A 23,710-nucleotide genomic window follows, 5' to 3' on the forward strand; every position below is an offset into this window, starting at 1 on the left:
GTGTTTAAAGGTTTAGCGTTCGAGTCGACGGTTTACCGTATGTTTAATGTTTATCGTATACGCACTTTCCATTTAGCATACGCTTTTATAGTTTAACGCACTCGTTTGCGATTTAGCGAGCGTTTCTAGAGTCCTTTGAACAATCTCTACTGGATTTTGAATGTCATTAATGCAACCTTATACCTTAACGGTGCATACAAGAATCTTGATTTGGTATTAGTCGCGTATGTAATTATATAGTTCTATCAATTATTCAACATTTAAAAATTTAAACACCAAGCCGAAATTTTGTATTACATTCCTTTTCTATGTTTGGTGTATAAAAACTTGAGTGATATAAGTTTATTATATGATATTAATCTATCGTGAATAAATTCTGTCTCTGGATTTTTGGGTAAGTTGTAACATCATCTAAAACAGCATTCAAGCCATGGTTGAATTAATACATATTGTATTAATTCAACCATGATTCAAGCGATTGTGAGGTTATCGTCATTCCATATTATGCGTTCCATGTCTGTCGGCATATGATAATTACTCTGCCAGCTTGAATCAGTAATCTTTTATATTGGGTAATGCGTAATGAATAGACGTCTCGGACAAATTTACGGCCGAACTCGCGGCCGGTCTTCCCAAATTCAGTGAGCAAGGAATATCTCCCACAGTAATGAATGTAGCTTGATGAAACTTGGTACATTTATTCATTAGGACCTAATAGAGATGTTTAGCTCGTCAATATTTTTGAAATTTCACCTTAGTTCGTTAGTTATATCGACGATACGTGACAAAATTTGCAGTGACCATGACATTGCTTCAAACGTACTACTGTACAGATTTGAACGAAATTTTGAATATAGAAACCTAACCTCAAAACGATGATATAGCGAGTGACAATTTCTAGATTCTGTCTTCGTGCGCGAGTTTTTCTTTTTTTCACTTCTACCACATTCGTGATTTAAACAGCAATACGCGAAATTTGCAGTGAGCATGAGAATTTCTCCAAAAATACTAAAGATTTTGAACGAAACTTCATATGTGAATAACTAAACTCCTAACTGTGATGTTTAGCTCGTGACAATTTTTTTTTCGATTTTGCCTTCGTTTGCGAGTAATACGGCTTTACGTATACTACTCTTGGTCAATGCAAGTTTAAAAATCGGTCCGAGAAAATTGAAGAACATGTATTCAAATTCACGTATCTATTTCATGCATATTTATTCTGATTGAAATGTAAAGAAAATAATGCGAAATGTAGATACCCTCAGATAACAACTTACATTCATAACAATAAAATAAAATAATAGTAGATTCATGAAAAATACCTGCATCGAAATAGACGAAACAGTCTTCAGAAAAGTTACATGAAACAAAGTTGAAAATTACCATTGCCTAATCTTAGACAATATTGATTTAATAGGAAAATTAAAAATTTTTAAATTCAACTTATTCATTGTCTGTCTTATTGTTATGATAATTTCTAATTTTAAATTAACTCCTGCTTAGAGGATTGGAACATCTCTCTAATTGGCTGGTAGTCTGAGCCAATAACCATAGAGGTGTCGGTAGGACACCGAATTTGAACTTCTCGTCTCGGCTCTGTCGGAATTTAATTGATTGGTATGATCTAAGTTTCTATATTTTCTACGTGATTTAATAATAGATTGTCTAAATAAGGTATGTTACCTTTTTCAATAAGTAACAGTATACTTTTATTAATTTACTCGTAATTATTCAGTTCGATTTCCGAGATAGGAACTCGGGTCAACCGTTCGGCGTTTCGCTGGGCCTAATTCGTAGTCGTTTGTTTTTATATTTTTCCTTTCACCCTCCACTCCCTACTTGAAAATGTGGTATATTTAGTCAGATTTAATATTTGTTTCCTAGCTTACTGCTATAGCAGATATACCTAATTGACTATTTCCACCAAATACCAATAGAATTTGTAATAGATATCCAACTTCCATATTTTAATTTTCCTATACTCGTGAGCGTAAATTAAGTTTAAGATTGCACCTAGCCTCCTAGGCCTAATTCCAAATCAAAATTTCATTATATAACCACATGTAAATAAATTATTACTCTAGTCAAATTCTGCAAAATGAAAGTTCATATATCCAAGATCAATCCAGTTAATAAGTATGGACTGTAGGTTTAGGCACTTTAGGGCACCTACCTACTAGTGAGGCTACTACCTAGGTACTAGGTAGCCGTAGCCTACTCACTACTCAGGCTACTCAATAGTACTCATGCTCATTTTGAGAATACCTAACTATCATCTAGGTACCTATCTATATACCCTAAATCATTGAATGCAGAACAGAAATGATGCAATTTACAAATTGATGGAGGAACAAAGTTATCTGCTTATTTGAAATTACAGGGCATTGCAAATTTGCAACAAACCAGAAATTTTTTAGAATCTGTTCATTTTTAATTTCCTTGTCTCCTAGGCTACTGGACCTACTCAATATTTCATTTACTAGTATCTTGTGTATGTTGATTCTGGTATCCATGATACTTCACTGGTCTACTTATACTTATAGACAGTAAAAATAATAGCTAAATAAATTAAATGATTTAATTCAGTAATAAAATAAATTTCAGCGTGGAATTCTGTATAGGTAATATAATAATATATTCTCATGTCAATATAAGAAAACGTATCGAAATACCAACCCTACCACGGCGTTACACCACCTTCCACTGCAATGAAAATTGATGAACTGAGCTCATTAGAAACTGCTGTTGCTTCCGAAATTGCAGGTGGTTTGAAATCCAATCCCGTGTTGCCAACGACTAATCAAGTTAACTAGTCGTTTATCTGTAGGCTAGCGGACACATTTTTGCAATGAATACGTTCTAAAATATAAAAAAAACACATCCAGCTTCATAAAAAATTCTCACGATTGGACAACACCCACAAAGTTTTTGATTTCACACAAAAATTATGAGATAAACTGCTACTCTTTCACTGCGTACATTCACATGGTGTTTTCTGTTTACGTATCACAAGACGGTGTCACACACTTATGTTTTGGTTGTGTCTAGTTTGATTTCACAATAAATAGAGATGATTCACATTCCATTCTGAGATTTAAATGATTGAAAGTTTTTTTAATTATAAAAACCTATTTATACGTTCCAGATTTGAATTTTTTCCATTTTTTGCCCTATGTATTATGTCTTAATAAATTCACTTCAAATTCTGAATGATTTCATCTGCCATCCCGCGTTTTTGAACGTTTTGTGTCTTTTAGAAAAATTTTTGTTGTTCAACATGGGGAAACTATTTCATTATATAAAACATAGAGCACGTACCTTATAGTGCATTAATGATACAATTTAATTTAATAAAAATTGATTTTTAATTTAAAAAATATAATCAGATTTTTAATTCAATATTTTTCTAATAGAATTTTATTCTATAGCATGTACCATCTAGTGTATTAAATAATAAAATTTGATTTGGTAAAATTTAATTGTAATTAATTTTTTAATTTAATTTAATTCTACAGCTTCAGCCGGTAAAAATGAGCATCATAGGAATCAAAGTAAAACTCATTCATTCATCACAAATTGAATGACATTGGATGGATTTGATAGGTATTTTAATAATCCTGTTCATTTATAAGAACGGAAATTACGTTTCTATTTCAGAATGATAATGGAAATGTTTCTACTATTTCAGAAACTTTTCTTGAATACACTTCCAAAAACTAAAGTTCTGTAATCAATGGAGTCTTTGAAATGACAGAATCGTTCAATTTAAAATTTTTAGCTATAAGAGTAAGATCGTCATTTGTCAATATGAGGAGCATTCATTCGTCATTTGTGAGGAGCTGTAAGAAAAAATTTGTTGTTTTTATGTAAAAAAATGTTTTTCAATTGAAAGAAATGCAATACTTGATTTTTGGAAATACGATGTTAAAATTAACAATCCGTATTAGAATTCAATAGACGTTACAATTACAGAATTATCTTCAAAAAGTTTGTTGTCGTTCATTTGATCAGAAGTTTTCATTCATTTGATCAGAAGTTTTCGTTCATTTGATCAGAAGTTTTCGTTCGTTTGATCAGAAACAGAAAAAGTTTTCGTTCGTTTGATCAGAAACAGAAAAAGTTTTCGTTCGTTTGATCAGAAACAGAAAAAGTTTTGTTTGTTTGATCAGAAACAACATAATTATTCATTCTCTTGCATTAAGTATACGAACGATTAGTTAATTCGTAATTTGTATACAATTGATCATCCCCCTAGATTATGCACCGTGAGCGGGAAAGAAGCTAGGTACCTATTCAATTCAGTAGCACGTTAGCTCACGTGTTATGTAGTTTGGCTCGTCTGAACTCTGAATTGCGTGTTTAGTGTGCATGATGGAAAACTCTGCCTAATGATTACTTAATGAAGTTTAGTTCATTGCGGTCAACTTAAGAGACAAATTTTCAACTAACTAATACATTTTATAAGTCTAATTTTAATTGTTGAGGGAAAGGTGCAGGCATACAACTTCCAAGTGATTACGTACTTTATAGAAACTGAGCAAGTTAGCGTACGTGTTTTAAGCCTTTAAGAAGTTCATTTTTTGCCACAAATAACGATGTTGGGTAGAAAAAGTGGTCTTGGTGGATCGAAATAATATATGAACCTTCGAAATTAGAATTCCATCCTGCTTATAGTTAAGTATTAATTATGAAGTCAACCATTGAGTCATTGAAGTTAAGTAGTCAACCATTGAGTCCTACTCAAAAATGAACTACTTATACATACTTAAAGTTATAGAACTTGAGTAAGAATCTAGATTCTAGAATATCTCTGCTTTGCCACTATGCTGAGTTGAGGGTGAAACTTTAGGAAAAGTTTCATGTAATAAAATCAAGTTCATCAATCCAGCCTGGAGTCTGGACTAACTTACACCAAGCCACCAACTTCAAAATGTTGGCCTTACCAAGTTAAAAAAGCTGTAGTTTTATTTTAATAAATTGAATAGGAATATAAAATTCAGTTGATTTGTTCATGTTACTTGGATTAGAATTTTCCTGCTTGTTTCTGAAATCTTGCGGCTTAAATGTGACAAATTTTCTATACATTTTCAATCTTGTGGCCCATTCGTGCATTTTTGTTAATGATTATATAAGAGGTAATTCATCTGGCAGAAATCTTGTGGTTCTGGAAATGGCAGGAAAGCTCTAGTCATGGCCCAAGGTTAGAAGTTGTCCATGCTTGCAAGCATGGAAAACTTCTACCATTAGGGCCGCAACTAGAGCTTTCCTGCCATTTCTGAAAACATGCAATTTCTGCCAGATGACTTAACTCTTATCTAATTGTTGAAAAAAGTGCAGGATCGGGCTGCAGGATTCTAGATGTACTGTATTGGAAATTTGTCCAGTTGGAGCTGCCAGATTTCAGAAGTGAGTAGGAAGATTCCAATCCTGCATGCTTGCATGTTACCTTGTATATTTTATACTAATTTTTGGCAATTCATAGTAGAATTCTAGGAAATGGTTGGTCACATAGATCCAGCAGGATGGCTGGAGTGGTGCACCTCTAATATCATATAATTTCAGTAGGTATAAAATCTCGCAGCTCAAATGTCATAATTACCACGTTTTTCTTGGCTTCGTTTCATGTCTGTCTGTCATAAAAAATTCAGACCTTTATTTGGAGCTCTTCTGAACATCCTAGAAACTTTAAATTTGGTATGCATGCTTATGCTACCTAACAATTCAAGATTTGATCATCAGAAATAATAATTTAAAATTTTTTTTTTTTTTTCAATTTTTTTAGAAAAAAAAATTTAATAAATGAAAAAACACGAAAAATTCACGGTTTGGAATTGAGTTTTTTCTCGAACATCCACACTTGCCAATCCTGGAAATTGATTTGAATTGCTAAAATAAAATATTTTTAGAAACCACATTTTTCTGGTTTTTACAATACTAAAAATAATGAGATAAAACAAATAAGAAAACTGTTAAAATAAATATATATAAAAATATTTATAAAAATCACATTTTTCTGGTTTTTACAAAACTAAAAATAGTGAAATAAAACAAAAAAATTTTTTTAACGCGTTTTCTTATTGGTCAAAAAAGATGAAAATTTACTCATACACAACATTTGAGTTATGTAAAATGTTATGTAATGGTATGTAAGAGTAAATGTTTTTCTTTTTTGTCTGTTAAGAAAACGTGTTTTTTTTTTAATTTTTTATTTATTTTTTATTTTTATTTATTTTTATTGAAAAAATTGCAATTGGCACATCACAAACATGTTGTTTCATAAAATTTTCAACTTCCACAATCCACAGTATATATACTTCAATGCTCCCGCCTTGGGCCACCTCTCACCAAAATATCATGCAGAACGTAATAAGTCGTTGAAGTAAACCAAAAGTTTTCATGAAGATCATGTAGTTGCAGTCGCATAAGAGCAGGATGACTGCATTATCACTTGCTCTCTTTTTAGGGTAAAATTAGAGATGTGGGTAACACATGCATGGGACTTGGTAAATAATAAGTTAGTTGCTTGTTGATGGCTTTTCACGGCATAGATATGGAATTCACGTCTCGAAGAAATGGAATCGCCACTGGCAAAACCATGAAGCTGCGGCTTGAAAAATCCAGTTGCGGCTTGCCAAGTAGATATATTTCATTCCTGCTCACTTGAGCAGGGTAAGGTGTTAGCAATTTGAAGACCATTCAGCAGTGCAATTGGTTAATGATGGGACTCTCGTTTGTCAAGGAAATGGGAGTTATTTGGGTGCTGCATGCACTCATCCATGCCCTCATGCTCCTATTGAAGTGGGACAAGCTTGCTGCTGCTGGCCCTGCTCCTATTTGAGCAAGTGCACTCCTATTTTTGGCCTCAATATCTTGCTGAACTGCTAAAGTTTCCTAAAATTGCAGGTAAAAACAACTGTTACAGCCTAATATAGGCAATTTTCTAAAATTGCCAAGAAAAATTGGCCTTTTTCCTTATTTTTTACTGCAAAAATTTAGAAAAGGCCATAGGAATAGGTAAATTTGACAAAATTCATGGGTGTTTTACCCAATTCATGGGTGGCTTCTGAGATTATTCACTGTGGGCTGCACTTCATTTGTCATTCCTGGATTTAAAGTTACACAGATCATTTATTAAAATGGATTTTGGCATATTTGTACTGGGGAATCCTGCCTTACAAACTCAGTAAGTGCTGGAACCTAGTGCGCAAAGCAGTTCATTAATAAGCCCTTTTTCTGTTGTGTGCTCAAAGACCCTCAAAATCACTACTTTTCCGTGTAATCTATACATATATTTGGATAAAAACTTATTTTATTTCAAGGTTCTTGATAGAAGGAACTTCTTGACCCAAGGTAGTAGAGATCATACTTTCATTTTCTGGCTACACTTCTTGACCAAGTTGACAAACCTGCTCATTTGTTCATTTATTCGTTGAAAGTAAATACCGACACTTTTTACAGCAAACCCAAGTTGTTTTTACAGTATTGAGTTTGTTTTCATAGATTCCAACTGTTTTTTCAAACATTTATACTAAGAATAAGGCATTCAGGTGTTCTTAAATTGATGGGGGTTAAATAATGCCTGGTTGTTGTTTATTGAATCCATCATGCTCCCCAACGGGGGGAAGCCTCAGGAAGTGGGCAGGCGGGAGGGGCAAAGGCAAGGAATGCCGCTGTCTCCACGGGGCTGTCCCACAGCAAGGAGACGCTGAGGGATGTATGGAAGGCGAAGAGGTGGTGGACTGATTGAAGGGGTCCCTGCACTCCAAACAGGCGGAGCTAGGGAAGCGTCCGATCCTAGCAGAGGACGCCAGGGAGCTGCAGTATCAGGATTTTAGCTGGGATAGCGCCAAACGGTATGGGTGCATGAGTGAGGCCTCAACCAAAGCAATCGGCAATGGAGGAGCAGCGAGGATGGCGTTTATGGCATCAGTTGTTGCGATGCATGGAGGCGATCTCCCTGCAGAGAGCTTGTTTGGCTTCTACATATGCACCAGCAGGTAAGATGCCATTTGCCAAGAGTGGTGTGACAAGGTGGCTGAACCTTGACTGAATGGAGGCTTTCATGAGGCAGTCCACAAGTGGAGCAGAAACAATGTGGAATGAGGTATGGGAGGGCTGGAGGGCACTGTGAGGAACTGGGCACAAGCCAGGAGGATGCTGGTCTCTTGGTGAAGATGGGAGATCGGGGCCATTCTGAGGCAGCCGGTGGCTAGTCTCAGTGCAGTGTTTAGAATTGTTTGCAGACTGGTAATTGCTGTAGGATGAAGAGCATGACCGATGACTTTCCATGAGCCACGGCCAGTTTCTTGTCCACCGACCAATCTGAGATGCTGTGAAGGAGCACGGCAAGCTCAGCCTCCGCAGCCTCAAGCCTCAGGGACAACACAAAGATGGTAAGGTCGTTGGCATATGAGGCAATGTTTGGGGACGGCACTGGGATATTGGAGATAATATGGTTAAGAAGGGCCGGCAAGACAACCGAGCCTTGAGTAATGCCTGAGTGTAAAGCTCTGAAAGGCGATTGTGTTCTCAGGTAGAGGCAGGATGCCTGCCTGCCTGCCTCTAAGGTAGCAGCACAGCCAACGGACCAGGTTGTGATGTAGGTCTGAGGCCGTGATCATGCTTAGGAAGAGGGGGTGGTTGACACTATCAAAAGCCTTCAAGAGGTCTACTGCAGTGGCGACTCTGCGGGCTGGAGGGCGCCGAGAGTTAAAACTTGTGTGATCTGGTGCACGAGTAGGAGGAGGGCGGTGACTGTTGAGTGTCCCGGTTTGAACCCATGTTGTGAGGGGATGGTGGTGAGGGATCCTAAGATGTATGGGAGCACAAGACACTCTAGGATCTTGGCTGCAGGGCAGAGGAGGGAGATAGGGTGGTATGAGGAGCCCTGGTTTCCGGGTTTGCCCGGTTTGAGGATTGGAATAATTATTGAATTTTTCCAAATGGATGGGATTGAGGCTGTGGAGACAGAGATGTTAAAAACTTGGGTGAGGAACTGGAGACCATGTGGGCTGAGGTGCTTGAGGTGAAGGACCATGAGGCCATCTGGACCTCGAGTGGACGACTTGTTGGAGGCTGCAAAAGCAAGTTTCACCATGTCAGGTGTGAATGGGGAGAAATCCCTATCAAGGGGATGTTCAGCCCTGATTCAACGTATAAGGTGGTGGGTGGTAGGACTTTGGGAGTGGGTAGCAATCAAGATGAATAGCTTGTGGAATGCAGAAGAGATCATGCACTGGGAAGAGAGGGAATTCAGACCAAATTGGATTGGCTGATTGGGGGAGGGCGGTTTTGCTTTCTGGCTAGTGAGCGGAGGAGATTCCAGTGCTTAAGACTGGTTTGTGCGCCTGCTGCATAATGCAAGATGAGTTTGCTGTGTGCTCCTAGCATGGGCCTGTATGGAAATGCTAATTTCCAGGTCAAGTTCTGGGAGCCAGGGGTTGGTTGGGTTATGCGCCCTGATATCATCCCATTGCTCAATGAACAACCGGGTGTCAGGGTTGATGGAGATGGAGAAGCCCTTCTGGAAACCGGCAGGGATATGTTGTCTAGCAGCTAGCAGCAGTTGTTAAGACTTCTCTAAGTTGAGTGCTGCTTTGATGGCTGCCATGTAGGCGGGCCAGTCAGCTTTTTTAAAGTTGACATATGAGCGGGTGGCCCTGGGGGTCGGGTAGTCAACAGAGGAAGGAAGATGAATCAAGATGGGCAGGTGGTCTGAGTTGAGGGCAATTTGAGGAGTCCAGGAGGTGTTGAGAAGATGACCGCTGATGATGTCAAAGTCCGGTGAGGAGGGCGGGCTGTGGGAGAGGAGGCAGGTATGGGAGTCCTCATTGAGGTAGGCAAGGGAAGGACCAGCAACGAGGTCATCAACTATGGCTCCTCACGCTGAGGCTCTCTCGTCTTCCGTATGGGAGAACCAGGAAGGATGATGGGCGTTAAAATTGCCTACCGTAAAATGGGGTATCTTAGACTACTTTTTTTTAATAATGCCATTTTTTACTAGCTAAATTAAACTTATATTGGAATGTGCAAAATACAGGTCTATACTCTAGGTTCACTCGCCATAAATTGCTGGCTCCTGCCTCTCATAGTTTTTATGTAATTTAATAAAAAGTGATAGTCTTTGTCTTATCTTATCTCAGACTGGGTGGTAAAATCAATTATATTTTTTAGTGAAATAACTCAAAATAACTCAAGGTTTTGGTGAATTGTAGTAGAACTCTTCTAGTTACATATGCAAATGACAAATTTGAGGAAAGTGTCAGTTTGCAAATGGGGGGTGCCACCCCCGAATGGGGAACTTGGACCACCTAATGTCAGCCATGAAGGGGTAATATTGACCAGCCTGGAAATTAAGTTAAAATTACCATATATGACTCTGTAGAGTCTGAAACAAAGAAAAAATATTAATAGTTGTTTCAAACATGAAATATGTTATATGTGGTGATTTTAAATTAATTTCAAAGCCGGTCTATGTTACTTTGTCAGGGCTGACATTAGGTGGTCTAAGTTACCCCATTCGGGAGTGGTGCCCCCCATTTGCAAACTGACCCTTTCCTCAAATTTGTCACTTGCATATGTAACTAGAAGAGTTCTACTATAATGCACCAAAACCTGGAGTTATTTTACCAAGGAATAAAAAAATTGGAGGGGATTCTACGACAGGCTTTAAATAATAGCTCTTTTTTTTTTTGGGTCACATTTTTCATTTTTTAACCTATTAGATATGCATAATTTTTTTATCTTTCTGTTGTGTTACATAGCCTCAGTATTAGGTCTTTAATGCCCATTGACAAAATTTTTCTATATCAAATAGTTTTTGAGTTTTGGGGGTTTTTATTAATAAAAACTGAATGCGGTCTAAGTTAACCCCGGGAGTCTGAGTTATCCCATTTTACAGTACTATCAGACAGTTGCCCTGTATGGAGACATTGTCTGAAAAAATTTTGGGGAATATCCCGGGGGGCATTAGGAGGCTGGTGGAATGTAAACAATGATGCAAAGAGGGGAGCCATTAATAGGGGTGGAGATTGCTAAGGCCTCCATGGTGGTGTCGCCGCGTAGGAGGGGAGAGATGTTTCGCCCGGTGTACGGGACATCGTGGCCGATCAAGATGAGGAGACAGCCACCGTGATCTCCCAGGGGTCCCTGCCCTCCAGCGCGTATCTGGGGAAGGAGGGGGAGCGGTATGCAGCAGATAGCTTGGTCTCTTGGAGAAAAGCAACAGCCATGTCGTTCTTGGCAAGGTACTGTGGAGGTACATGCCTGGTAGGCTGGCACTTGCCATTGTTTGTCTCCTTAATTTTGGTGGGATCAACATGTCTGCTAGTTCTAGTCTATTGAAACTACTTAAGATACTGGGAAATGAAGTTGGTTTCTTCTAATTTTTACTTGAAAAATTAAAGCCAAGGATACATTGGTTTTTACAAAAGATCAATCAATATGCTTCTGGTACTGCTTGAGTTGGTTATAAATTAGGATCAATGGAGAATTTTTAGAGACATTGAGGAATGCAAGAAAATAGAAATAGGTAAGAAAGTGAACATTTCTAAGGAACATGGATGGATGCTTGGTTTGCTGAAGCTGTAACAAAAATTAATATAACTATCAAGAAAAATTGAATGGCTGCATTGCAGAGCAAAATTTTTTTAGAAATACCAGGCAAGCATGCCTCAAAATACACAGCTCCACTAGCTCCTGAAGAATTAAATAAATGACTATGTAGAATGCTCTCAGCAACTTGAATTAAACTTATTAAAATGAATGTGAAATAAATGTAAAACTATTAAAAGTGGTCTGAAATTAACTGGATAAAAGATATGATCATATTTACACAATTAAGTTTCTAAGAGCAACAAAACATATACCTATTATCTGGTTAAAATTGACAGTGAAGTATAACATAAATAATGTACAATTAATTGCCTAACTCGTTCATATCCTAACTATAAATTTTTAGCTCAACCCACCAGTTACAGTAAGCCTCTCTTCTACAGGGATCAGTTAGTTACCTTCCATTCACCTTACGACTAATAACTATTCTGCATACAATTGAATATGATGCTGTAAAAACCAGCAAAGGAAGCAACATGGAAGCATCCCATCCCTGGTAATAATGGAATGTATCTATCTTTCAAACTGCAACTAGACCGTTCCCAAAAATTTCAGTGCTGCAAGATTCCTTCTGATTAATTACAAATTGCACAATTAGGCTGCAACATTCTAAATGTATCAGTTTTATCACTTAAAAGCCATGAGATTTCATAAGTAGGAAAATTCCAATCCTGGTATGGCCAAGTAGGGCTGAATAGCGGAATAAATTTTTCTGGTCTTAGGGTTCTATGACAGAATGTTTGTTAGGCAGGAGTGTCATGTAGCACTGATACTATTGTTGTGGTCCAAAAGAAATATCTACAATGCTGAGCAATAAATGTCTTGTATACCAATCAGTGTAAAATAAGCACAGCAGATCATCTTGTAAAACATGGTAAAAGTATTTAAGTTTATCAATTAACAAACACTGATGTGCTAAAATTTCTCTTACCATGACTTGTAATATCAATTTTTTTTATGCTTTGCCGCTGAGGTTGTACAGCTATGAATGAATGAAGTGATGTTTGCTCAAATACTATAGTGTTAAACTTAAATAATGCTTTGAGTTCCTATTTATATTATCATTAAATTTAATGTCTGGATGAAAAAGCCAACACCTGAGTGCCTTATTCTTAGCATAAATGTTTTTTGAAATGAGAGAATCTGAGAAAGTTATTGGAGAATTTACTTCAATGTGACTAACATAAAAACTGGTGTAATGCTATCTCATATATAATGGTTAAAGTTGGTTTTTGTGTGTATGCTTTTGTGCAGATGTAGAACATAACTGCTTCTAAAGCCACAACTGGAGATTTCCTGCCATTTGATTCCAAAATGAAATATCTTGAATCTCAGCATGTGATGAAGCCATGAGATTTAAAATTTATTGAAAATAGGTCACTGTGAAGGTGTAATACATAAATAATTAGTTGGACTTTTTCAACCTTGAGTTGTGTTTGAAGCCTGTATTGTTTGTTTGTATGTATTGCAGTGTATTGTATACATTGCATGAAAAGTATTGGACAAAATAACTTAATAGAGAATTGGTGCTGATACTATTCAATTGACTCATCTTAATAGTAGAGCCAAGGAAGGCTGTTAGGTATGATTGAAATCCAACTGGGTATTTTTAAGTTCATATCTATTCCAAAACAAAAATTAAGTCAGAATTGCCATGCCCAAAATAAAAATTTTTTTACATTGAATTCAATTCTGGCATCCTGCCATACTTGTTTTAAATCATTTTTATTTTTAAAGCCCATAGAACATTAGAATGTAAAGGTTAATTTTGAAATCATGCTGACTTGTCTTAGTTCACTCAGGAATTTTTCATGATTATCACGAGTTAATTATTTTGTTATTTTGGAAATCATCATCACACATGCAAAGCTAAATAAAATCTTGAAAGCACTATTTTCAGGAAAGGCAAGAATTTAATCCCAGAATAATAAGATTTGTTTGCTTTCAGATGACTTCCCGTGGCAACATGCGGTCAACCCGCTCCTCAACCATCGGCCAAGCCACCATCAACAAGAACAAATCTCTTGCCATCCTGGGCTTCAATGGCAACAATGAGAATCTCCTGCGCCCTCCCCTGCCAAGCAAGACTGGCTTCACCAGAGGTAATATAATCTCATTTAATTTGTGATTATATTGTGATTGATTATATTATATTATAGACTTCACCAGAGGTAATATAATCTCATTTAATTTGTGATTATATTGTGATTAATTATAGACGTGTGTGTAGCATGACAATGATTCTACTAATTAAAGATTGCTGCTAATTCATGTACATACTTGAATCCTCTCAATGATTCCTTTTCACTTAAAATAATAATTTCACTTTAATAGGTATTAATGTTACCGTATATGAAGTAACAAGCTTGATGCTCATGAATGAGTTCATTGGTGTCAATTCTCTATTTGTATTTTAGTTCATTTTGTTTATTCATTGCCATTTTAACTGCTTGATTTTGATCACTTGCTTATGAATATTGTTTCTTGGCCTGTATAATGGGTAATCCTGGGTTGGCATCTTTGCAGTCAGGTTCTACCTATTTCTTTTTCAAGAGTTTGATCTATTGAATGTAAATATTAATCTTGTCTAATCTTGAGAAACTCTAATTTTCTTGCTTGCTGCTGGTACTAATCTTTTTCAGAGATGTTGTGTATTAATGAAAGTTTTTGTATTTAAAGTGTTCTGGTTATCAATATCATAACTAGGATCAATCTGAAATATGTTTTAGCAGCTGAATTATATATGAGCAAGGAAGCAAGTTATTTCTCTGCTCAGTCTAATGCTTGTCTTGTCCTCGCTACTTTTATATTGCCATCCCATAAATGTATATATCATAATCCATCGAGTAGCTTGAATAAATTCATAAATGATGCAGAAAAGCCAGAAATGCAATTGATTTTACTGCACATCCAAGGGAGTTGCGTGAAAGGAGGCTTATCACCTGTGTCCAAAACACTTGCCGCTACGTCACCAGTAAAATATTTATGCATTTCCCCAGGTGGTGGACTGAAAGATGCTGGCAACAAACAATTCACATCAGTGGGTGTGAAGCGCAAGGCTGATACATCTATTGAGTCTGCAACTACCAAGAAACGCTCTGTGCTTGGAGATGTAACAAATGTAAGCCATCACTTTTCATGCTCACAATTTTTTCTCTAAAAGTGTTGTTGATTTTTTTGTGTGCTTGTTGAGCAGTGATTTTGCTGTGTAAAGTTTCCTGTGAGCTTGTTTACTGGCGTGGGGAGAAATTAGACTTATTCAGTGAGTGAAATGGGTTGTCTTGAGTATTAAATTATTTTATACTTGATAAATTATAATTTTATTTGAGAATAAAATTATCCATAATGATACATTTCCTTCACTTGACACTAATTCAGCCTTATCTTGATTTTTTTATCAGGTGAAGATTTTTTTTAATTGCTGCTTAACATAAATGTATAATAAAAATGTGTGCTCATTTTTTTTGGTTAACCTACCCGGCATTGAATCTGCATACCAACTTAATTGTTTTAAGTTGATAATTTCCCAGCAGGCTATTGAGAAGACCATCAATCAAGGGCGAAAAGAAGTCCAAAAATTAGGTCTGCAGAAGAAGTCTCGTGTAGACTCGGCTCTGTGCAGACCAACTGCCAGTACACTGGCCAAACAAGTTACCCAAGTTCCTGCCAAATCTAAGGTGCCGTTTCTTTTACTACTTTATTCAATTTCATGAGCAGTTTTAGCTTCGTTTCTATACTACCTTGGCCTCTGACAGCCCCTCTTATATTCTGTGTGAAATGCCTTGAAATTTGACTGCATTATTCCTTGTGATTTCCATGAGGATTGCATTGGAAAACTTCTTGTCTCTTGACACTAAATCAAGTAAAGCACCTGATCTGTTTTTAATAGAGCAAGGAGGTATTTTTCCTAACTGCATTTAAAATAATTTTCATCATATTTCACTCGTACCAAAGGTACAGCTTGATGCAAATGTTTAGGTTACTCATCCTGCACCTAACTTCCAAGCTGCTGAATCTATCAAATATTTGAACAATACTTCAAACTTAGAGCTGTGCAAAGTCTTTTCGCGAGCATATCCCGAATGTCTCGCGTATCTGGAAATATCCTGGATAATTTTATACTTGGTGGGAGAATCGTGAGCTATGCTTGAGTTGGCCTGGATTTAAAAAGTTATATGTTATCAAATACATTGTCTATTTGGTCTGAATTTTTATTGATGATTAATCAATATATGTCAAATTGTAAACAATACTCGCAGGTTTAGAAGACTTTGAGTTCATAAATATAAATAGAGGTATATTTTTTGTTACAGTTGAAATTTAATTTCATTTAAAACTTTTTGGCATTTTTTTTCTTAAAAAATTACAATAACTTGAGCAACATAAATTTTACGGATGGCAATCTCAATTTCCATGTGAAGGCAGGGTTGACCAATTGGTTATAGTAAATCTCTTTCTCTTGAGAGTGATATTTTCCTATTCTCAGACTCTTCCTCACACCATCGGCAAGCTTGCATCTGTGACATCCTTACCAAAAGCTCAAAATGTCGATGCCGCTGCCAAAATCCTGAAGAATGCAGCTGTAGTGAGGTCCGAGAGCTGCTCTTTGGCGAACGTGCAGAAATCTAAGTTGGATAGAGGAGGCAATGCACCCCTGGCTTCTGAAGAAGAGGACGAGCTCAGTGAAGGAGACTCGATGCCCTGCGCTGCTATTGAACAAAGACTCACTCTTGACTCGTCCAACTACGTCACTGCTTCTGAAGCCAGGTTTGTGTCTTCAGTGCTCCCGAATAAAAGTATCAAGACTCAAGTTGGTAGTTTCATATGCAATTTATTAAATCTTAATCGGATGGAAGTTTAAAGGCTATTTAGCTTTTCAAGCAACTCGCATTTATTCATTGCATGCAACCCCAGACTCAAATAAGCTATTTTTTCCCCTAATGTTACTCTTACCTGTGTTGTCGGCAGTTCGTATGAACAGATGAGTAGTAATGTCAAAAAGAACAGAATTTTCTACTTTGAAATAGTAAGCTATCTTTCTGAATTTTTACACAATCCTGCTATGCAAATAAAATACGATCCTGCATAGCTCAGTAATGGTTTAGTACTTTTTCTCATCTGAATTTTTTCGTTTATGGCTTGCGTGAAGTTGAAGTTTTTTTTCGTTGTTGTTCTGCAGCCCCATTCGTTCAGCACGCTGTGCTGAAAGCGCCCTCACCTCAGTTGCTGAAGAAGACTTGTCAGAGGACTTCAGGAAAATTCCTGCTGGAGTTGTGGACTACGACAAGGAGTGTGAAATGGATCCATTTGCGGTGGCTCTTTATGCTCACGATATTTTCCAGTACTACAAACAGAGAGAGGTGCGTTGGCTTCATGTTTACATCGGCAGTTCTTGAAAACATTTTCATGTAGTACCAGCTATACTGAGAGCTTAGTTCAAATAAGTTAAATGATGTCAGAGGCAATTATCTACTGCATTATTCTATTAGTGTGCTGTATTGCATACCCCACAAATAAATTTTTTCTTACAATATTACTTAAGTATAAGTAAATTTAACGTTTCACAAAGTAAAAGACTTTGAGTAAATTGATCCCATCATTTTCAGAATATATTATTCTTAAATTGTCAGTGTCGGTATTGGCTTTCCCTTTCAAACAAGATTATTTTACTGTAGTGGTTACTAAATGTAGGCCTTGTGATGGCTGTCATAGAGGGTAACCTATATATTTGTCAAAGTTAGTGCGTGTTTTTGAAGCCTGGTGCTATAAATCTATGGGGGCTAATCGAGCGCGTTTACCTAAAAAATGTTGTTTCGGGATATTACCTGGACCTGAAATTTTATTTTTAATAAAATAATCATAAGGGCTAGCAAGGCAATAAGGGGAGGATGGAATCCAAATAGAATAGTAATTTTTAGACTAACACGTGTCAGTTTTTGGTTTTATGATTATAAATTGTATTCGGGATTACGGGATTCTCAAATTATCTGGAATTATCCATCCCGGGCAGCGCGGTTTTGGATGCCCCGATTTGGAAATCTATCTAAATGACGGTACCTTGGATGACATGATATTTTAAATAGTGGGGATTATCCAACCTTGACAACGCACAGTTCATCAGCTAGTGAATGAAAGATGGAACCATCACTTCCGATCTCCAGCAAATAGAACAAATTTGACTAAACAAATTTTTTGTTTCAGGCAAAGTTCCAGATCGATAAGTATCTCAGCAGGCAATCTCAGGTGACAGAATCCATGCGCTCAATTCTGGTCGACTGGATGGTTGAAGTGCAGGTGAGATCTGGATACAATTTAATTTTTCGCAATATTATGGCAATAATCGAGTAAGATATTGCAATCAATTAAGTATTCCACTTTTCCCTATTATCATCAGCAGTATTGATTACTCAAATTGTCAATGAAATCCTAAATAATATCAATTTAAATTTATTATTAATTCAGGATGCCGGCCGATCTTAATTTCGATTGTCGTTGTACAAGCAATTCCTTCATTTAAGTTGTAGTACCGGAGTAGATTATTGAAATAGAATATTTTAATATTTAATGCAGTTGCTCATTTTTCTGAAACTCCCGCACATTTACTTGTACCTTGATACTATTGTAAATCAGAGATTATAAAGTGCAATTCTGTACTTACCAGTCAAATGCAAGTGTACAATCTACTAATTTCTTATTCTTGACCAGTTTGAAGGCTTGAAACAAGACAGTTTGACCAACCTGCCTCCAGCCTTTCTTTTATTAGCTATTTTTGAACTGCCCTTTGCTCTTCAGCAAGGTAGAATTATCTATACACATTCTGATTGTCGGAATTGACTTGGAATGTTGAGTGGTTAAAAGTGTGGGCGTGATGTTGCTTGAGCTATTACTGTTATTACTAGGATGCTGTTCAAGTTGTGGGTAGGTAGCTCTGCGAGTCTTGATTCGAGCCAAGGGCTTTGTGGCTCGTACTATTCTGGTATTATTGTTCATGGAGATGACTCAAATGGAATCCTTAAAATGGCGATAGTACCTACTCGCATTTATGACTCGTCCTTCTTCCTGCCAGGAATCATTTGAACTAAACCACGAGACTTTGTATCTGGCTGTGAAGCTCGTCGACCTGCACCTCAGCAAGACAGTCATCTCGAGAGACCAGCTGCAGCTGGTGGGCTCCACGGCCCTATTCGTTGCCTGCAAATTTGACGTGAGTGTTGAATTGTATTTGTTTTTTACCTTTATGCAAAAGTGCAGTAAACTGTTGCTGAACTGATGAAGAGTTCTTAATGCCATAACTGGTCTACATTTGAATAATACACTAGGGAAAAAATCCTATCAATTCCAATAAGCGTTGGATATATTGGAAGCTTCTAAGTTGTGTATATATGAAATGTATACACATGAATATAAGTGAAAGTGTGCACCGGGGTTTACCTCGTTTTTCAAAGTTCAATTGAGGCGGATCATGTGATATGACTCATGCAAGGCAACTCAAGTCATGCTAAGGCAATTCCTTTCCTAATTTGAAGTGTATCATCCACTGATATATAGACACTACATGCTGTCATATTGAATACGCCTCTAACATTGCTCCATAATCTAAAGAACACATTTCAACGGGAAATTTTGGTTACAGTACAAGTATTGCAAATCAACAAATATCCTCAATTTTATGTTCGACATCATGTAGACGAATGAAGGTATCAAATATACATGAGGAAATTCAATCGTAGGAGAACAAGTCCTGGAATATATCAGATAAAAATTACATTTTGCGTTTGTGCTTTCTAAGGCTTTTTGTGAGTTTATGTATAATATTACGCGTATTCTAACAATGCCCGTTCACACAGGAACGGGTGTCTCCGTACGTAGACGACTTCCTGTACATCTGCGATGACGCCTACAAGCGCAAAGAGCTGCTTGCCTACGAGATAAAGTTGCTCAAGAGCGTAGGCTACGATCTCGGCATCCCACTCTCGTATCGCTACCTCAGGAGATATGCCAGAGTAAGGCAGTGAGATCAGACGTGATCTGCTTTAGATATAGACGAGATCTGCTCGAGAAATATAGACGAGAAATTTTAAAGTACGTTTCGAGACTAGGCTAATTTAAATATATTTAACCAGTTATATAGCAGACTTATTGAAGATGAAAGCATGTAATGTTTTATGCTACGCTGGAGTGCTACTATTTATTATGTATTAAAGAGTTTTCAAGGCCGGTTCTAATGTGATCTTGAAAATAATTTTTTTTTTGTGATAAAAAGCGCCTTGTTAGTTATTCTATTCTATGTGCCAGTTGAAGTATTGCCATGAATATTGAAAATTTCGAACATAGTTCCCTACGTGATCATTGCAGCTAAATAGTTTCTTCTGTTTCCGATTGCATAAATAATTCTTCAAGTGCACGACGACGTAATCCATTTCTTGTTCAGTGCGCTAAGGTAAGCATGGAGCAGCTGACGCTGTCACGCTACATCCTGGAGCTGTCACTGATGGAGTACCAGCTGATAGACGCGTCTGACAGCGCCCTAGCAGCCGCAGCGCTGCTACTCGCGAGATACATCACTCAGCGCCGCGAGATGCCAGAACAAGACAAGAATGAACTTCCAGACATCATTTGGAACAAAACTTTGGAGCATTACTCCGGTTAGTTGCTACTCATGAATATTTCATCGTATTTATTCTTATTCCGCTATTGTAGTGGCCTGCTGGCTTCAGGTGTAATTAATGATAGTCACCTCCTTTGAAATTACTTGTCTCTGGCCATTTCTGAATGCTAATGCATTTTACGATCGTTGGTTGTTAATCTATAATTTCAATCACAAGCAATTTTCTATAATAGCTGATAATTTTGTTTCCACAATTTTGTTTTCACGTTGTTACATCTCGAAAGTTGAACGTCACCAGTGTCGTCAGTCGAAAGTATTCATCTGACATGTATAATTATTTTTATACTAATATATCATGAACAACATCCTGCGGCCATAACGAAAAATATCGAGGAATTAAGAGCTGCTGCAATAGATAGCGAAATTTGCAAAATGACTGCCTTATTAGTCGTTCGATGCCTTTCTGTATTAGCCATGTTCGTGTCAAGTAGGTACATAGGCGAAATACAGGCGGCAGCTTTGATTTCTTTTCTGGGTTCTGACGAAAGGCTACGCTTATAGATGACATTTCATGGTCAATTTATTGTCCTTAATGAATTAACATTGTTATTAGTAAGCATTTGTTGTTACAGGATTCAGAATGTCGGAGGTGTATCACCTGGCGCAAGTGCTCCACACGATGCTCACTCAGCCTCCCAAGGAGCATCTGAAAACAGTCCGCAACAAATACAACCACGAGTGCGTATTTTTTTACACAATGATAGATTTAGTGCCTATTCGGTGATACGATATAACTTGATGTTCTACATTTTGATGCATACTGAACTTAAGAGAGTATTGTACAACCATGAAATTTTGTTCGTTTTTAAATGGACAGGGTGATTCGCGGAAACTACCTGATTTGTAAGCTCAATAAAAAAAGAACTAGTGAAGACATCATTACAATATAAATTTTATTGAAAAATAAATAACCTGAATTTTTGGTATCACTTAGTTTTGAAGATAACATCGGACAAATAACGGCCCCCATTGTCAATGCATTCAGTTAGTTGATTTTTGAAGTTCTGTTCCACTCGCAGAAGCTTATTGACGGGTATTTTGGCGATAGCTTGGCGTATGTTGTTCTTCAAATGTGGTTTGGTCCATTTGGACATTCATTGTAAACAATGGATGTAAAATAACCTTGCGAAAAAACCATACTGAGCCAAAACGGGAGAACCCACGTAACAATCGATTTCCGATCAATAACCCGTCCTGAAGAACTAATATGCAACCGAGTTCGGAATGCTCCTTCAGTAGCGGTAATGGAAGTATGGAACGGACCTAAGAAAAGTACGCCTCGACAGCAAACGCACGCTGCACACTTGTCCAATGCATAGTGGCAACTGACTACCTATGCGGGACACAAAATTTCACGACTTTGCCTTTCATACGAAATGCTCCTCGCCCTTTCCTGAAACAGCTTGCTGCTTGGCGCGAAATACTAAACAGGAAGTTTCTGTGATCACCCTGTATTTCGTGCTATACGTAATGAGTAGTAAACTTATTCAAGTGTAAAATGTATTGTTTCGGAACGGCTTGCGACAGGCTTTGGGCCCACTTTATGGAAATTTTCTCTTTTTTAGTAAAGATTTTCTATTTTTCAATTTTGTTATTGCATTTAATTTTTAGGTACAATTTTTGTGATAATTGCTTATTATTTCTACAGGGTTTTCTACGAAGTGGCCAAAATTCCGGTTCCCGAAACATTGGACTTATAATAGAATAATTTTTACCCATGGACTCATCCGCCTCGACAGCTGTGGAAGACTGAAGCTCTTCTTGTACAAATTGTCCATGGAAGCTGATATTGCAGATCACAACTCAACAAGTCTGGTCGTCGTGTTCGGTGTTGTTTCGCCAGCTTTTGATTTGGATTATTATTTTTTTTTTTGCGAGTATCTTGATCTGAGCCTCAATAGTTGACGCTTTGGACCTCACAGTTACCGCATTTAATCAGAGAATCGATTTCCTAAATTCTTACCGTATTTGAAAAGCCTTTCTTTGTACAGTGAATTAAATTCTCGGGTATACCGTGCCGTTGAATTTTATAGATTGTTTCTTCTGATACTCCAGGAAATGAACTAACCTTGTGCTCATTCCTTGTATACATGCACTTCGTTGCTACAAAATTATCTTCGTAAAGTAACTTTACTAATTAGAAGTGAATTGTTTTATAGTTTACATACAATCGCTGACTGGTGTTCGCACCTGCTTGTTAGAAGATTTAATTCGGACTGAAAGTTTCGTGACCAAACTGCTAAGGCTCCTTATTTGACCAGACAAAAGAGTAAAGTTACTTCAATAAGTTGTAACATTTACAATTTAAATGATAAGAACGAAGTCTTCCTCGCTTTAAGGCTTGGATACTTTTTTTAACTCGAAGGAGAGGGGCTTGTAATTGCGTAAATACTTGGTAAGTATATTTATTTACATTAAGTGTTCTCACCATGGTTTGTAAATACTGTACAGTTGCTGCACAATTCCCGAAATTCTCAGCTCGGAAATCGATTTAAAGCATGACTAATTTTTAGAATTCCCTCGTTTTTTTTCCGGTTTGATCACGGAGTACGTTCAGCAAAAACGTTCAGGATTTGTTGAGGCTATTCGTTGAATGGCTGCCGCGCAGCCTCGGGCCTTTGAACTTTTTAATCGCAGGATACACGCATGATAGAATTACTGTAGATGGTTGATTTTACCGTTCGACTTAACGTATGGGGGAACTATAGTCTTCTTCAGTTCTTCCGATTTGTGTCATTGATAACGTAGAATTTAATTTTATATAGATATAAATTGTAAGTAAGGTATATCTTGGAAGCCCATTGTAACTTACTGAAATTATATCATTAACTCTAAGATATTGCGTTTAGTACTCGCATTTTCATTATAATGGAAAGGTTTACCAAAGCCCTAGCGGTCGCTGAAGGTCTCCATTACCGCCAATTTCTGGGAAAGAGCAAGAGGTTCCGAATTTCGCGGTCTTACATCCCATTAAAATATCCATATGCTAAGGAGAGCGATGGCCCATGATAGTGTCTATGGAATGTTGAGGATTCCAAGATTCCTGTTGAGGATTTCAAGATTCCTTCTTAAAGGAATCTTGGAAACTAGTTCATGCAGCCCCTCGACAGAACGGGTTGCAGTTGTGACGTACATGTCAGAATGCCGTCGTTCATTGGAGGATGTTGCTCTTGGTTCAAGATGCAGACATCCCACCAAACACGACGCGCGGCAACTCTGAAGACATCCGCTGCACGACTCGGAGCAGCCTTAAGACAGTGAGTGCTGATGGAAGCAGAGGATTTAGCAGTCTACATGAATAGCAGTCAACTCAACGTTTCGAAAAGGTGTTCTCGTTTCTTAATCCAACAATCCTATCGCGTGACAGTTCGGCCTGTCCGGGCATAATTGGAATGCCGCGCACGAGCTCGGCACAAAGCAACTAATAAT

The 23,710-nt window shown here is 37.3% G+C and overlaps 1 protein-coding gene across 3 annotated transcripts; it reads left to right on the forward strand.

Annotated features, from left to right (window-relative positions):
- The first annotated feature begins 1,553 nt into the window (after positions 1-1,553).
- On the forward strand, positions 1,554-23,118 carry LOC108664436 (G2/mitotic-specific cyclin-B3). 3 transcript variants are annotated; one of them, XM_018151014.2, is made up of 12 exons: positions 1,554-1,617; positions 13,562-13,715; positions 14,613-14,734; positions 15,144-15,290; positions 16,100-16,380; positions 16,793-16,973; positions 17,815-17,907; positions 18,680-18,817; positions 19,461-19,616; positions 20,045-20,258; positions 20,854-20,959; positions 21,930-23,118. In XM_018151014.2, exons 2-12 carry the CDS (start codon positions 13,562-13,564, stop codon positions 21,979-21,981), a joined length of 1,644 nt encoding a protein of 547 aa, XP_018006503.1. In that variant the 5' UTR covers positions 1,554-1,617; the 3' UTR covers positions 21,982-23,118. The 3 variants fall into 3 exon arrangements, with proteins under 3 accessions (XP_018006503.1, XP_018006502.1, XP_018006504.1); XM_018151013.2 differs by having other exon boundaries at positions 1,556-1,674; XM_018151015.2 differs by having other exon boundaries at positions 1,556-1,674; positions 15,147-15,290.
- Positions 23,119-23,710: the final 592 nt, after the last annotated feature.

This window comes from Hyalella azteca, unplaced genomic scaffold, assembly GCF_000764305.2.
Source record: "Hyalella azteca isolate HAZT.00-mixed unplaced genomic scaffold, Hazt_2.0.2 contig2797, whole genome shotgun sequence".
Taxonomy (NCBI): Eukaryota; Metazoa; Arthropoda; class Malacostraca; order Amphipoda; family Hyalellidae; genus Hyalella; species Hyalella azteca.

Excerpts from the sequence above, each read along its gene's own strand:
- LOC108664436 (XM_018151014.2), top strand. The coding sequence starts at position 13,562 with ATGACTTCCCGTGGCAACATGCGGTCAACCCGCTCCTCAACCATCGGC. Across the intron at positions 16,381-16,792 it reads GTCACTGCTTCTGAAGCCAG|CCCCATTCGTTCAGCACGCT; the intron begins GTTTGTGTCTTC and ends GTTGTTCTGCAG. Across the intron at positions 16,974-17,814 it reads AGTACTACAAACAGAGAGAG|GCAAAGTTCCAGATCGATAA; the intron begins GTGCGTTGGCTT and ends TTTTTGTTTCAG.